This window comes from Falco biarmicus, chromosome 7 (genome assembly GCF_023638135.1).
Source record: "Falco biarmicus isolate bFalBia1 chromosome 7, bFalBia1.pri, whole genome shotgun sequence".
Lineage (NCBI taxonomy): Eukaryota > Metazoa > Chordata > Aves > Falconiformes > Falconidae > Falco > Falco biarmicus.
In genome coordinates, this window is record NC_079294.1 from 24,808,862 (window position 1) to 24,824,213 (window position 15,352).

The 15,352-nt window shown below is 43.5% G+C and overlaps 1 protein-coding gene across 2 annotated transcripts in view; it reads left to right on the forward strand.

Moving 5' to 3' along the window:
• The first annotated feature begins 1,710 nt into the window (after window positions 1-1,710).
• Window positions 1,711-15,352, forward strand: part of LDLRAD3 (low density lipoprotein receptor class A domain containing 3) — a 118,578-nt gene continuing 104,936 nt past the window's right edge. For both annotated transcript variants that reach the window (XM_056347355.1, XM_056347356.1), the window contains exon 1: window positions 1,711-1,827. In XM_056347355.1, coding sequence (XP_056203330.1) covers window positions 1,794-1,827 — 34 coding nt within the window. In that variant the 5' untranslated portion in view covers window positions 1,711-1,793. The remainder of the gene's footprint in view (window positions 1,828-15,352) is intronic.

A 15,352-nucleotide genomic window follows, 5' to 3' on the forward strand; every position in this document is an offset into this window, starting at 1 on the left:
TTATGTACTTTTAATTGTATAACCCGACACCCACAAGGTAAAACGAGGAATCACACTGGACCCTTTATCCTGTGCTGACTAATAAACTGAGGTGAATAAAATGCTTTTACAGCTTGAGAGCTTCCCGCTTAATCCCTTAGCAGACTAGAAGATCTTGCTCTTTTGGTAACTGCCAAGGAGGCCACCCATCCATCTTACTTCGCCTCTTAACCCCTATTGCTGCATGTAGTCGGGGTGAGTTGGCTGGAGCTGGCTGAGTGGCGAGATGGGTCACGCTGGGTTGTCACACTGGGAGCCCAGGCAGAAAGGGCAGCGGCTGGGGACCGGCGTCCTGGCAGGCAGAGGAAATTCCCACAGCCACATCCCTCAGGGGTCAAACCCCACTCCTCCGTCTCAGCCCCCCTTCTGGAAACTAGTTCCCAAGATGACTTCCACGTGGGAATTAGCTATCAGGGATTAAAATACCATGAAAGAACTAACAGAAGCTAAATTAAAATATGCAAATAGAAGTCTTATTTTAAATACAAAATAAAATTGATTCTTCCAAATGGTGTGAAAACCTTACCAATAAATCTCGAGCCCCTCTGACTATATTAAATGAGTTGTAAGAATTCTGCTTGAAACCGTATTTTTGTCCAGATCAGCTGAGCAGTTTTAGAAATCATTTGGCAGCTTTTTACTGTTATAAACTAGCTTTAATTCTCAGCTAAAATACCTTCTGCACTAAGCTCTCCTCTTCAGCTATTAAATACGTGCTTGCAAGCTTTTTAGGGAGTTAAAACTTTATTCTATACACATGCAGATCTACTTATGTACTTGACATACACACATGAGGGAATACTTTACAATCAAAAGGTACCACTTAATGAACAGGCAGCAATTTCCCCATAAAAGTAGAACAGCTGATGTGCTAATGTGGGTTTTCTTCACTCCTGAAAAACAATGTTGTTAAAGCAAGGCCCACCCCTCTTCCCACAGAAGCCAGGTGGGATCAGGATCGGGCCCCTAGACTGAAAATGCAATTTAAGATGCCTAAATCCTGGGTTTCAGAGCTTTGCAAGGGTATGAAGTCCCACATGCTAGCTCTGATTGACTGGCTATAATGCAAATGTCTCATTCTCCGTTTGGGGAATGATGAGAGGAGCACACGCCAGAAGATGGCACGGGAGACACTTTGAGAGCACCACATTGCCCTGTATCGCAGAAGGGGCACAGCAAGCGTTTCTGCACCTCGCGAAGGCCCGCGGGTTGCAGCTCTGACCCCAACCCTTCCAGCGGTCGCTAAAGGGCTCCCGCCTGCTGCCACTGGACACCTCCTCACCGTCCTCAGCACCGGCTGCAGGTGCCTGGCCGGCAGCAGAACTGGCGAAGCCGAGGCGGCCGTGCCACCTGCCAGCGGGGCGGGGGGCAGCTGCGGCGCACGAGGCCGGGGCACCGGCACGGCACGGCCCCGCTCCCGAGCGGGACACCGGGACGGCCCTGCGGGGCGGGCTGCCGCCAACGCTCCGTTCGCTGGGGGTCCCGGCCGGGCTTTCCCAACTCCCCGGCCGGCTGGCAGGGCCCCGGGCCCAGGCCCCGCCCGGGCGGGCTGCGGCGAGCCGCCGGCGGGCTGGGGCGGTGTCGGCGGCGGCGGCGGGTGAGGGCGCCCGTCCGGCGGGGCGGGGCGGCGGCCGGCACCGCCCTCGGGCCCTCCCTCCGCCCTCCCTCCGCCCCGCCGCCCCCGGCCGCAGGCTCCGTCGGGGGCGGACTGCCGGAGCAGCCCCGAAGTTTGTGGAGCGGCCGGCGCCGGGGCCATGTGGCTGCTGTGGCTGCTGCTGGGCTCGGCGGGTGAGTGCGGGCGGTGGCGGCGTCCCGGGGCGCTGCCCGGGAGCGAGGGGGCGTGCTCCGCTCGGCGGAGGAGGGCGCCGGGGCCTCCCTGCCTCCCCCCGGCGGCTGGTCGCGGGCCGGGCCGGGGGCGCCGCCGGCCTCCCCTGCCCTGCCCTGCCCTGCCCTGCCCTCTCCCCGGCTCCTCTCTCCTCCCCCTGGCGGGCCGGGCGCGGGGCACCGCCTGCCCGCGGCTCGCTGGGTGGGCCGGGCCGGACGGGGGCGTCTCCGCCCTCTCCCTCCCTCCCCTCAGGGCGTGCTCAGGGTGGTCCCGGCGCCGTCGCCAAGCGTGGTGGGGCCGCTGTGACGCGAGGCGCCCGGAGCGGGGCCGGGGCGGGCGGGCAGGTCCCAGGGCGGGCGCCCCTGGGCCGAATCGACGGGCCTGCCGGTATAGCCCGCGCCGGGCCGACTCGGTCCCCCTTCTCCCTTCTGAGGCCTCCCCGGGGCGGAGGCCGTCGCGGGTGCAGCCGCCCGACCCTGCGGCGGTGCGCGGGCTGGCTGTGGCCGGCGCGGCGCCGGGGTCCCTGCACCCACGTGAAGCGCTCGGGTCCCGCTGGCTTCACCTGGGGTGCTGAAGGGGGGTTTCGTACTTGTTATGCGTGTTCATCTGGATATAAGTTCTTTCTCCCCTCGCGGTCGGCGTATGTCTGTCAAAGTCGGCGAGTTGATGATGTTTTGTGCAGCTTTGCTGCAGGTGTGAATTATTTCTGCAACATGATCTTAGCGGGCGCTTTTCCAGACAGTGTAAGTAGCCCGACTGCATGCTGCTCTGTGTGTTTCCGAATCACGCCTCAGTGATGAAGTGATGACACGCAGTGGGTACAACTCAGATTATCAAGTTCAATTTCTTTCTTTCGAAGAGTGTTTGTTGTCCTGGAGAACTGATAAGTTTCACAGCTTCCGTGACACAAGTTTGTTTCGAGTTTGGTGTGGATGGGTAGGAAGGAGAAGTGTCACAGGACTTGGACCTGTTTTGAAATAACAGAACTGCACCTTTCAGCTGAGACATCCATTAAGTCTTGTGTAGGTTTGGGTGTCTCTGCAGAACTATTTCAGGAGTTCCTTTTTTTGGAAAACTGGGCAAAACTCAGGTTTGTTTATCTGGATTGTGTCGCCTTCTTCCTTACTAATTTCCATTTTACTACAGTAACATTGCCAAAATTGCACCTGATTATTCAAAGCAAGGAATATGTTTCCATGCATTGAATATATGTGCTTGCAATATCACCCTTAGGTTAATACGCAGGGTTCCATGCTACAGGACACTGATTTTTACATACAGAGATTTCCCAGGCACTCACACCCCATGTTCCTGCTCCACCTCTGCCCCGGGAGCAGTAACCAAGAAGACCTGTTTCTCATACAGAAGTTAGTACTTCAGCTTTTTGACAGCAAACTGTCACCCTTGGACAACAGTTACCTTGAAGTTATTTAACCAGAAACTCTGGCATGCTTCGGGGCAGATTCAAAGAGCTCTCTGAAACTTTTTTTTCCTCATGTGTTCTGTTTTTCTTTTGAAGAATGAAGTATGTGGTCTTTGGGGATTTGTTTTTTAGATGTTGCTTCCTCTGTATGTTTTGGCACCCTTGCAAGCTTCCCACAGGGAGAATTAGTTTGTCTCTGCCTGGCCTTCACTCTGTTTTGAATTTTAGTTCTGGTAACTCCTGAACATATTTCTTTTCCTCTTGAGTCTTTTTTGGGTACAGATGGGCAACTTTGAAACTCTGGTGATCAACTTCAGTTAGCAGAAAGTAAACACTGTGTAATGTCTCAGTCTGAACAGTTCTGTTAGTGAAGGTTTGCAAGGCAAAGTTGGATCTTTTATTTACATCTTTGTTCTTAATATTATAGTTAGATCGAATAGTGCTTTTGATCCTGAAAGACTTTATCTGCATGGAAAAGGTTCTACCTTGTTATGATATATAGTGTGAACTTACACCAGGCTGGTTTAATTTCAGCTTGTAATTGATCAGAAAGAAACTATTGATCTGGAACTGTAACCTCTGTTCCCTGTGCAGGACTCCCCGACTTCCTTGCTTTCCTTTTCCAGTCCCTGCCTCATTTCAAGTCTCATCAGGCTCTGGGGTGTGTGCACACACATGCACACCCAGACTCTTTCATCTCTCCGTGCTCTTGCCAGTATAAGCAGGTTGTGCTCAGCTCTCATCCCCTCCTGCTGCCCTACGTGTGCCATGGCCTAACCCAGTTCGCAGCGCTTTGGCTCATTGTTAGCCCAGAAGTCCCTGGATGTGGGTTAGGTCCTGCAAGGATTCCAGTTACCGGCTTAGACTGTAACAACATTAGTGGATTGAGTTAATGTAGAAGAAAGTTTGTTAGAAAACAGACATCTATGTTTATCTTCTTCCACAGTTTGTATTACTTAAGTAGTACAAGCTGAGCTACACACAGTTACAGTAAGTTTAGGAAGGTATTGCCTCAGAGAATTGCAAGTACATTATAACTGAATAAAACAATAACATGTAAATAGTCACTAGAAGAAAAATTAACTCTTTGTAATGCTGACTACTGCTGTGCTGTGTTTTGAAGACAAAATTTCTTTTTGTTCAAAGAAACCTAAATCTACTGAATAAGTTTTAAACATAGATTTATGTAATTTTTTTTCTTCAACCTGTATGTCATCTATTAAGGAGATAAATGATGGCAGGAGTCACAAACATTTAGCTAAATAAACAGCTTTTAAGAAGTGTGATTACGAAGTGAGTGGAAAAGGAAGATCACTTTTTTTATGACAACTACAAACGTTCCTGTTTTGGCTGTGAAGTAGATCTTAAGAATGTCAGTCTTCAGCTGGCTGGAGAGTCAGAATGCAGTGCACAGCGGGAATTCCTGAGTATGGTCCCCGAAATGTCACAGTTCAGTGTACGGACCCTTCTGATGCATGTCAAATGTATAATATCAATATTATATCTCTTACAATATACGCAACTTGCTGTGTATTAAATAAGTGGAGGCTTCTGTGTCTTGTTCCCTCCAGTCTTTTGGTCTACTACTGTTGCAATCGGACCCCATTCCACAGACAGGGTAAACATGCAGGGCCACATGTGTTCATTGCAATTTGCAACTGTGTTTCAAAAACTTGGAACAGAACAGAACATCCCCCAAATCAAGCAGGGGTAGGAACTGCTTGAAGAGTAATGTTACCACATTAATCTGCATGGTGTAATGTCTGCTAGCTTAAAACTTCCACATGCTACTAAGGAAATATCTAGTATTTCCTTACATGGGTCTTAATTTGTACTGACATTGAGAAGTATTGCTTTTAGTAGAGTTTCTTTGCTGAAAACCTCTATGTACTGCATGGGAAGAGCACCGCTGAATACCATTCTACTCTGCTGCTGTGTAAGTAGAGAAAGCAAGAAAACCACTCTCTGTTTGGAGACTTGTGTTTGTCCTGTGTGTACAGTAGGTCTATTTTGTATCGTTGCTGTAGTCCTCTTGAAAAGTCTTAAACTGGGACTAGTGCTCGATAACCAGGGTTTGTATCTCAGTACACAAGCCAGCTGCGGGCTTGCGTAGCGCGTCAGTGTATTAGAGATGGACAAGGCTTCCTTAGTAGCTTTGGCAAGTCAAGAAACTTCCAACTTGGCAAAGTAATAGGAGGAACCGGTGAAGCACTGTATGTTTGATGAAGGCGTAAGTCTGCCAGCAGTCGTGATGAGAGCAGCCGGGAAGTATTAACCTTAGTGCAAAGCTCCACATCCATGCTGGGGAGAATGTTTGGGATTTCTCGCAGGAGCCAGTGCGGTGCCTGGAGACGTTATTCTCATATCGGTTTCTGGTTATTGAATGTTTGAGGCTGTTGTCAGACTTTACTCTTGAAGTAGATTTTTAATGCGGGGACTGAAGTAAGCAGATGGTGATTTCGTGGCTTTTGTGTAAACTTAGGGATTTGAATAGTGTGAGGGAAAGGGATGTGTCCTTGGCTAGACTTCCGCAGGTTCCTGTTGCTTCTCAGATGTGGGGAGTTGCAGGGCCCAGGTGCTTCCAGCCATCCCATCCCACTCGGGATGACTTTGCCACAGCAGTAGCCTGCAGCTGTCAGGGGCCATGAGGCTAAAAGCATGACTGGCAATGTTGCAGTCATATGTTGTGATAGGAAGTAGAGATTGTTAACTATAAAATAAGTACTAAAAATACAGCTTTTGTATAAATGTGAAATAAAATGTAAGCTTACAGTCAGTCTGCGGTGCCTGATAGACTGGGACACTAGCTAGCTCTATGCTTTAGATGAAAAAACTTCCTGATGATACTATAATATGTTAATTGTGACAACAGTAACCTGTATTCTACTTCCATTTGTATGCTGATTATCAACCAGGTGAGGAATAAAATGGCTCCCTTTGCTGTAAATCCGGTAGACTAAAAGAGAGGTGGTGGTTTGATAGGCAGCAATGATGAAATGAGCTAAGGTTCAAGCACTGTTTTAGGGCAGTAGTGTAGGAAAGTCTAATACAAAATTAATTTATCACCTGGAGACAGACTCTTTGTATTTGTTTGCATTGTTAAATTTTATTTTTCCAAACTGGTAAATCTTACCAGAATAGTTTCTGTGAGATATCCTGTCCTGTGGTTGATCTCTCTATCTGTATAAGCAGAAATGCAGTAATGGAGGAGGCCTGAAAAATCTGTAGTGTGAGATCTGCTGTGATGATAGCAGTGCTCTATATTTCAGTATCTTGTCTGTTGTGGAAGCTAATGATGAGTTTCATGAATTGGTAGGAAGCCTTGTAGGCTGTCACTGTTCAGTTGTCCTGCCTGCTGCAGACTGAAGCTGTTGATATCCTACCTTTGGTAGAAGGCACTCTGTGATAAGTATTTAAACGGGGATTTTCAGGGTTTGAACTTGAAAACAGTTTTGTTGTGCGCAGGTAAGTTTTGAAGATGAGGGAGAAAGATCTTATGCCTCAATAGTTATTTTGGGCATTTTTGTCTTTTCACGCATTAAAGCAAAACTCTTCTGCTCTGGTGAGATCTCATAACAGGACACGCCAAGAAGTAGAATGGAATATTTCAAGTGAAACCAGTTTTAATGATGTGTTTCAAGGTATCTTTACAGTGAAACATAAAATGGCAGACTGTCCTTTGCCTGAAATATAAGTAGGTCATGGTTGGAGGTAATTGTATATCAACCTTTAGTATAATCAGTTTATTGTAAATTTACTGACGACTGAAGAATTTTTGAGGGGGAGCTCGTACATGTTTTAAAAAAAAAAAAAGCACCAATGAAGATGAAAATCTAAACAAATAGCTTAAGAAAAACAAACCAAAAGTCTTGGTAAACACCCCTGCAGAAAGCATTTAACTAAATTAGTAACTCTGATAGTTAAAATTCTAACTTACATGATCCATGAAGGTTTCTGTTTGCCACGGTCCATGTGTGTATCCAGATACTTGCTTATATGACATGTACAAACTTGTTAAACTGCAGTAACTTGATCATGTGTTTGAGTGTTTTTTCATGCAGCCTCTTAGGCTAATAAAACTGTCAGATTAAAAGGCAGTTTAAGCCAACCTTATGTTGCATGTAGTGTTGGCTATCAGGACAGAAAAGTCCTTTTAAGGGAGAAGATGGTGTAATGCTAATTGGTTTTGGTGTGTGTTTGTTTTAATTTGCATATGGGAAATGTTGAGGCAGTGAGGAGATTTCTCAATGGGAGCCATTAGTCTCTGCTCATGCTTGTTCTTGGCTGTTTGCACAGATATCCAGATCTTGATTGCGAAGGAGTTTGTTCAATGAGATACCTAATTTAGCTGCAGCTTATAGAAATATGTCCTCTTTGAAAGTCTGAGAGAAATAATAGGTGCTTCCTGTTAGTGTAAGAAATGTGTTGAAGGACGGGGGAAATCATGTGGGTGGGTAATCAAAAGGGCCCAGATGAACAAAATCAAAAGGGAAGCAATTTGCAGGAGAGTGGCTGGTGAGAACTTTCTCCTCTGTGATCCTTAAGCCTTCTTCCTGCCATGGGCTAGAAAGCTGTGAACTTGAGCACAATTAAAACGTGTCAAGCAAAGTTGCTTTTTGTGTATGAGTAAACAATTGTGTAAGTTGCTATATCAGAATGTGTGACGTCAGAGTGAACAGGGAACTGAGGTAACGTGATGGGGCCATGAAACTCAGCTAGAATGATCTCTCTTCCATAATAACAGGCTTTTAACCCAATATGTGGGATCATTTAGGATTAGAGGCTGATGAACTCATAGCAGATCTGGAGAGGTTCTGATACTGTGTCTTAGCTGAGGGGTTTCAGTTTTCAAATAGATTTAGTATCTCTCAGGTAGCCTGTGAGGCTTAATTTATTAAAGGTTGGGAAGTGTGTAAGTTGCATACAGTTGAAGTGTGATGTTGTGTTATGAAATATTTTGCTTCAATGGGGCCAAAATACAATTTTTTCAGTTTTTAATGCTATATTTTGTATTGGTCTTTTTCTTTTCTTTTCTTCTTCTTTTTTTCTCTTTAGTAGGGATCCTGTTTGTTTTTTTCTTTTAAATGAAAGGCAAATCCCCAAGTGCCACACCATGCTATGAGTCTCTGGTGCTGGGATATTACATTTCATCTGCTTAGATTATTATTCTAGACAGCTTCTAGGGGATGTGTGGGAGATTCCTGGTTCGGGGTTCTTTTATTGAAGATTTTAGATTGAAATCAGTTATATCAGGTGAGGTAGCCTATGTTGGTCTACTTTGAAACAGCTGGGTTTGTAGGATGAAAAGTTACATTTTAAGTAACATTTTCATGTGGGGATTTATCTCTGGTTTTGATAAAATGCGGTAATGTTACAGCAGCAAGTAGGTTGTGGCCCCTTAAACATTAAGATGTGAGTTCTGGCTACTTTGTGCTCAAATTCCTTGGAGTCCTTTCCCTTTATATTTTTTGCACGAATGTATAACTTCAGTTGTTAATGAATCAGATGATGCTTATAGCTCCAGACAGAATGCATTTGCCAGCCATATCTGTGTCAACTGAAGACTCGCAGACTGCTGGACAAGGCTGTTCAGGGTCTTAGTGCTGCAGGATCTACTGCAGGATGTATTACTGATCAGCAGTATGACTTTGGACAAGATCTATTTCATCACTGCACTCACTTCCATTTTACCCGTTTAATCAGGTTTTTTTGGACCCCAACTCTCTTTCCTTCCATCTTTCTTGACTGAAGTTCAGTCAAGAGCTATATGCTGCAAATAACAATAAGCATGTCTTTCTACAGTTCAAAATAGCTCTTTGCCTTGAAGAAATGTTCTGTCTTGCTGGCAGGGGTTGAATGCAAGATAAGTATATTTTTCTTGATATGTTGAATTTTACTTAAGTGTTCCTATTTTTCCTTTCTCATCTTTTGTTGTTGTTACAGTAAAGTCATTAAGATTCTTCAGAGGGATTTTAGATTTAGAAAAATGTGAAATGTGATACAGGTGCACAAAGTGATATAATTATGAAAGTCCATGTATTTGGCAAGTTGCACTTTTCCCATCTTTTTTAAGGCAGGGTAGGAGTTGCCAACTTGTAGTACTGTTGCTTGTCCAGGGTATTTGTCACTGGTAACCTGCTAGGCAGTACTGCATTGAACCTGCTAGTCAGTGGCTGCTCACAGGGAATGTAGTCATTGCCCATACATGGCTGCAGCAGGTAACACTTCAGCTTGTGTTTTTGAGTTTGGAGGCTGCAGACGCAGTCTTGGGACTGATATTCTGCTGCTGTTCTCCTCCTGCAAGAATAAGCTACGTCTAGGGCTATTGAATGTTTCTGCTGGTCTTTCTATAAGCTTAGCTAAAATTCTGCAGCTAAAAATAGACATTATTTCTCAGACTGTGAATCGCTTTCTTGTCAATGCCAAACTTTCTTTGCTTGTATTCCCGTTCTGAGGCTGCATGCTGATGACTTAGCCTTCACTTGCTTCTTTCTGTACCTGATTTCTTACCTCACTCCTCCTCGCATCTCAGGACTCTTTCCCCCTTCCCCCCCCTGCTTTGTGCCTCATGACCTCATCTGAAACTGTGCCCATTGCTGCATAGTTCTAGTCATGGATTTCCTCATCATGCCTTTGACTCTGTACTTGGAAAGAAGCTGTCATGTATGCTTATTATACATATACCTACATACTAGGATTGTATGCTTCTGTAGGCCAAACCTGCAGCTGCGAATTGTTGTTTTTCTGTTGCCTCTGGCTATTGCAAGTGCTCTGTAGCACTCTGCTGCTTTTCTTTGGCTGCAGTCTAGTGTCCCAGTTCATATCGCTATTCTGTACTAAGTGTCTTTCCTGTACTTCATGATCCACTTCATCTTTCTTCCTGATTTGGATCTTACATTCAATGGAATATGAAATTACTGATATAGGAAACTTTGCTGCATAGGATGATATTATGCTGCTGGAGTTGCTCTTCTACCTGTCCTTCCCCCTATCCATTGCTTAGCTGTGCTGTGTGTGAAGGCCCAGGTTGGGGCTATGTGGAGCTTCTGCTGTGGTGGTCTCCCTAGGGGTTCTTGATACAGTTTACAAGTGAGTTGTGCATCTTGTGCAAATCACTCAGTTTCTCAGGGATCATCTGTGAACTACAGTTAATATTTACTTTCCACACAATGCGAGGTGTGCATGTATAAACATCTAAATACTTTGTGATTGTGGGCACTGTTAGAGAGAGATATAAAATATGCTAGAGCAGTTCCTTGTGTCGTTAAATACGCAGAGGAGCTCTACTGTGCTTCACCTGCCGAAGCACATCAGTTCTTCATGAACAGGTAAATTGATAAAGTCAGCACTTAATGATCTCCAAAGGAAACACATTGCAGTCAGTGTACTTCGAAGGCAAGATGACTCCTCTAGCTAGCTAACCTGTCAATGGCACAAGTTGCTCTTATGACTAGAGCCAAGACTATGCAATCGTAAAAGCTGGATGGAACTGCACACTAATAAAATGAGTATATAATCTAACTGGAACCTGAATTGCATGTATTTTGTCTTGAGGAGAATGACTGTCTATGAGAACAGTTTGGGGCTCTGATGCTGATTGGGGATGGGGGACTAAATCTTCCATGATCTGAACAACAATAAGAAACATGTCTTATCAAGGAATGGGCATCATGTAGAGCAGTCTGCAGCTTTGCTTGTTTGGGTAACTGGAAAGACACAATACAGATGCTGACATAAAGATCAGTTCAGGCTGGCAGAATGCAAACTGCATTAGTGAAATCCTGGAGTCTGGAAGAACTGTACTTACTGCTCAATCAGTTTTAAAAGACTAAGTCATTAAACTAATTAGGCATAATTCAGAATTGCCTAACAAGCAACAACAGTGTGTGGTGATTGCTGTCTATACAAACTCAAAAAAGGCGCTGCTTTTTTTTTTTTTTTCTTTTAAGACAAGCTTTTGAAAAGTGGAAAGAAGGTGGAGAGGAACAAAAAAAAATAATCCATGTGGCTGTTGTTAGTTGCATCTTTTAATAAAGTGCTGGCTGAATTTCAAATACCTGATTGTGAGTGAAATAAGCCTGTATGGAAGTAAAAGTAGAATTGTAAAAAACCCACAACAACAAACAACCCCTCCCCCCCAACTCAACCAAACAGAAAAAAACCTATTGTGAACTTTTAAATGAACAGATCATTCACTTTACCATGTAACCAAGGTTCTGAATGTTAAACTTTCCCTTTATTAAATCAAGTCCTATTGGAATTCCGCTTTACATTCTCTGAGAAATTTTTGTTTGTTAGCCCTCTCTTAAAAGGTGACATCTATCTACACTCGTTAGGCATTTTCAGTCTTGTGAATGTACCAACTTTGAGTATCAGCAAGTGAGAGAAATGAAGCCCTGTAGTATTTCAGCCTATGAGCTCTAAAATGAACCACAACAGTTTGTCCTTTCACAGTCAGATGGAGGATTTGCCCCTAGATCTGCAAGCAATATGTGTTTTAGGAACCAGTTCTTTTTTCACTCTTCTGAAAAAGGAGCCACCATTTGTGATGAACAAATCAGGAATGTACTTCTGACCAAATATTAAAGTGATCTGACTAGAGCATTAGCAGATAAAAGACATTGACAGTAGAGTTCCTAAGAGTATTTATAAACAATACAAGTTGGTAGTACCAGTTGTACCCTAAAAATCTTCTGTGAGGAGTGTTAGGTCTTAAATGGCAAGTTTAAGGTAGAGTGTTGTCACCTTTTGGGATTTTTTCCTATAAGGTTTGGTAACAGTATCACAATCTTTGAAACACTTTCTCATTGCCATCTTTCTTTTCCAAAAAAGAGTCCAGAATAGTTTGTTACCATGTTTCACATTTGAATTATATGTCCATTAAAGGTAAGAGCATAATAGCCATTTTTTTTCCTCCACCCAGGTTTTTCATAAAATGTAGAAACAAAATGTTTTACAGCGTAATTTCTTACTTGCACTGCACTTTTCTTTTGGGAGTGCCTGTCCTTTTCAACAACTGAGATATTAGCAGACAGTTCATGGAGAATTCCTGAATCAGAGTTCCTCTCTTTTGAGATAACATATTAAAGTGTTTGTCTCTTATTTACATCAGGAGTATGAGTCCACCCAAATGTAGCGGGTACTTGACGACATTGCTTTGAACAGCTGTATCTTTTATTCAGTCTTACTTTTTTAATATAGCATAGAATGCTTTTGGCATTCTTATGCAAAACTATGCGTATTAGTTACAGCAAAAATGTCCCGTCTTCCTGCAGCAGCTTTGATAACTTTCAGGCTTTCAAAGTTAAAGACTCTCTACTTGTTAATGACTTCTGCATGAGTTAGGCTTTGGTATCTAATCAAATTGGGTATCCTTAAAATTTCTAATGGGATCCTTGAAAATCTGCCAATGGACTATTATAGGTTTTCTGATAAATTGTTTAAATGAAGCTCTGCCTTGCTATTTGGTTAACGGTCTTCAGGATAGCCTCAGGCTGCTTACTTTCCAATTTCCTTGGGTAATCTGTAGATAAACGTCCACCTTACTGGAGCTTAATGGCCAATTAGCTGAGTCAAATGAAATCTGAAAATACAAAAAGCGGTTCTGATCACTGGCAGGATATTCTTGTCCTAACTGAGGTTGAATCCAGAGTAGGTGGCTTGCTGACTGCCACTGCTCCTTGTAAGTAGTCTCATGGGGAAACCGTGTTCAGCCTGTAAAGCATGATTTAGCTAACTTTTTCCTGCAGTGTTGGTGGTTTATTTGTTTGCTCATCAATGTTGCAAAATTAGGCAGCCCACTTTTGTGAACAGGCTTTCCCATTTAAGAAACGTTCAATGTAACTTTGTTTGGGCCTGTATTGAAGAGACTTGTGTTTCTAAAATACCTGCTTGTTATCTCAGTTTTAGATGGGAAATATGTCTGATACGGGATATCTCAAAGGGGCAGTGACTTTTGGGAAACAGGGTACTCTTTCCACTTTTGCCAGGCTTGCCCTTGAAGGTGGGACGATTTGGGTCTTTGCAAACATGAGCCTTCCAAGCTCCTTTGCATATCCCTATAAGAAAACTAACTTGGCATAGATTTAGTAAATATTCCAGTGTTGTTTACTTCATTTTGGAAAGACTGTGTTGGCCTATTGTTTTGGAAAAAAATGTATTACTGAAATACTGTAGTAAATGTTTTGATTAGAGAACAGTTTGAGTGAGCTCAACTGTCAAAATTAAACCCTAGGTGTAAGCAGCTGTACCAAGAGCTAGTGTTTCCAGGGCAAAGTGATTTTGGATACCTTGAAATACACAGATTCATAATCTGTTTTTTAAACAAGCTTCCCAGGTTGTTCTCTTCTCCTCCCACAAATCACACCTCAGCATTAAACAAAAGTAAGTGGTAGGTATGTGTGTGTGCAAAAGGGAGACAAAAAAATGACACCATGCAAGGCGTTCTTATTGAGCTCCCATGAGTGTAAATAAGAGGATAGTTAATTCCTGTATCTAAAATGGCTTGAATTTTCTAGGTCTGTGGGATCACTTTTCTCTGTAGAGTCACTGTGTGAACTGAGTCTAGTTGGTAGTTGAGCAGGCAGGAGTTTGGGAAATTGAAGTTTCTTCTGTTATAGGGTGGGCCTACCTATATTTTGATCAGAATCCTTGGACAGGGTATTAGCTGCATACCTGCTCAAAGATTTTTGGGTATGACTTTGCCTGTTTACTAGTTAGGAATAAATTATTCAAGATACACCTGTGGGCTTTTAATATCAAGACTTTGCATTTTTTGTAATGCTGCTTAAAAATAGTTTTTTTATATGAAGAGGTATATATATAGGTACCCATCTCCTCAGCATCTGGGCAGCATGGAAGCAAATTATGGATGCTTGCAGGATTTCCATGGGATGGGAGAGTGTTAGTAATCATTAATAGATAAGGAAAACTGAAGCCAAGGAAAGCAGAGTAATATGATCATATAAGACATCTGTGGTAGGGCTGACCCCTGTCTCTGGTCTTCTCAAATTCCACCCAGAAAGCTGCCCTTTCCTGAAAAGGATCTGGTCTGCAGACTAGGAGTCGGCACACTAGCATTAAATGGTTGTGTTGTTTAACATGGCATCATGGTGTTTAATGCCAGTTGGGTGACCTGTGGCTTCCAGTTTGTAAAGCTGAATCTGTGTTTACCTCAGTTTGGGTAACTGTTGTTGAGTGTGAAAGCTCAAGGAGTGCAAGAGACTTGTGTTTAAGTGCATGTAGACCGTACATGAGCTTGATGAAGAATGGGAAAGAGGCAGGATAAATAACACAATGTGCAGTGAGTGCTCATGTCCTTCTGTGTCTGGATTTTAATAGGTAGTGGCAAATAGATAATGGCATCAGCGTGTAGTGTGGTAGGAGTAAATGGAGTTCTCTTTCCTAGATTACTTTTATGCGTTAGTGATAGAAAATGTGCCCGTGTGGTATTACTGACAGTCTTGAGTGACTGGCAAGTGTTTTAAATCTGAGACTGAATTCCTTGGCTTTCTACTGAGCTTCTGGTTGAATTTATTTGCATTGGCAAAAAGTTGGCTGACTTGAAGACATACTATGCACAGATTTAAAGTATTGTGAAATAGTAGGGCTTGAAGACCTCCTTTGTTTTCTCAGGGGCAAATTCCGCCACTGAGCATATGTTGGAAATCACCTGTTAAAGTGATTTTTCCATGCCTCCTGTTTTGCTGCCCTTTACTTTGAACATAGCCTCCCCCTGCCCCAAAAGGTATTAAGTTGTGGTTACTGAAATTATTGAATTTTGCACATGGAGCACTCGCTGTGCCTCTCTGCAGTGGGAATATTTTACACATTGGTAGAGTGGCATATGAATCAGGTGATGTGTGATCATGTACAAATAGAACTAAGATAACATCCTAGAGATAAGGGTGATTCTTGGCAGTACATGACATCAGGCAAATTGTTTGTTGTCTGCCTTGCTTTGTGCCTTACTTGAAACGGAGATACCACTTACCCACCTCAGTTTCTTTAGTTTCATAAATGCTGGTAATTGCTCAGTTCCCCAAAGTGAGTGTCATCAATAATTC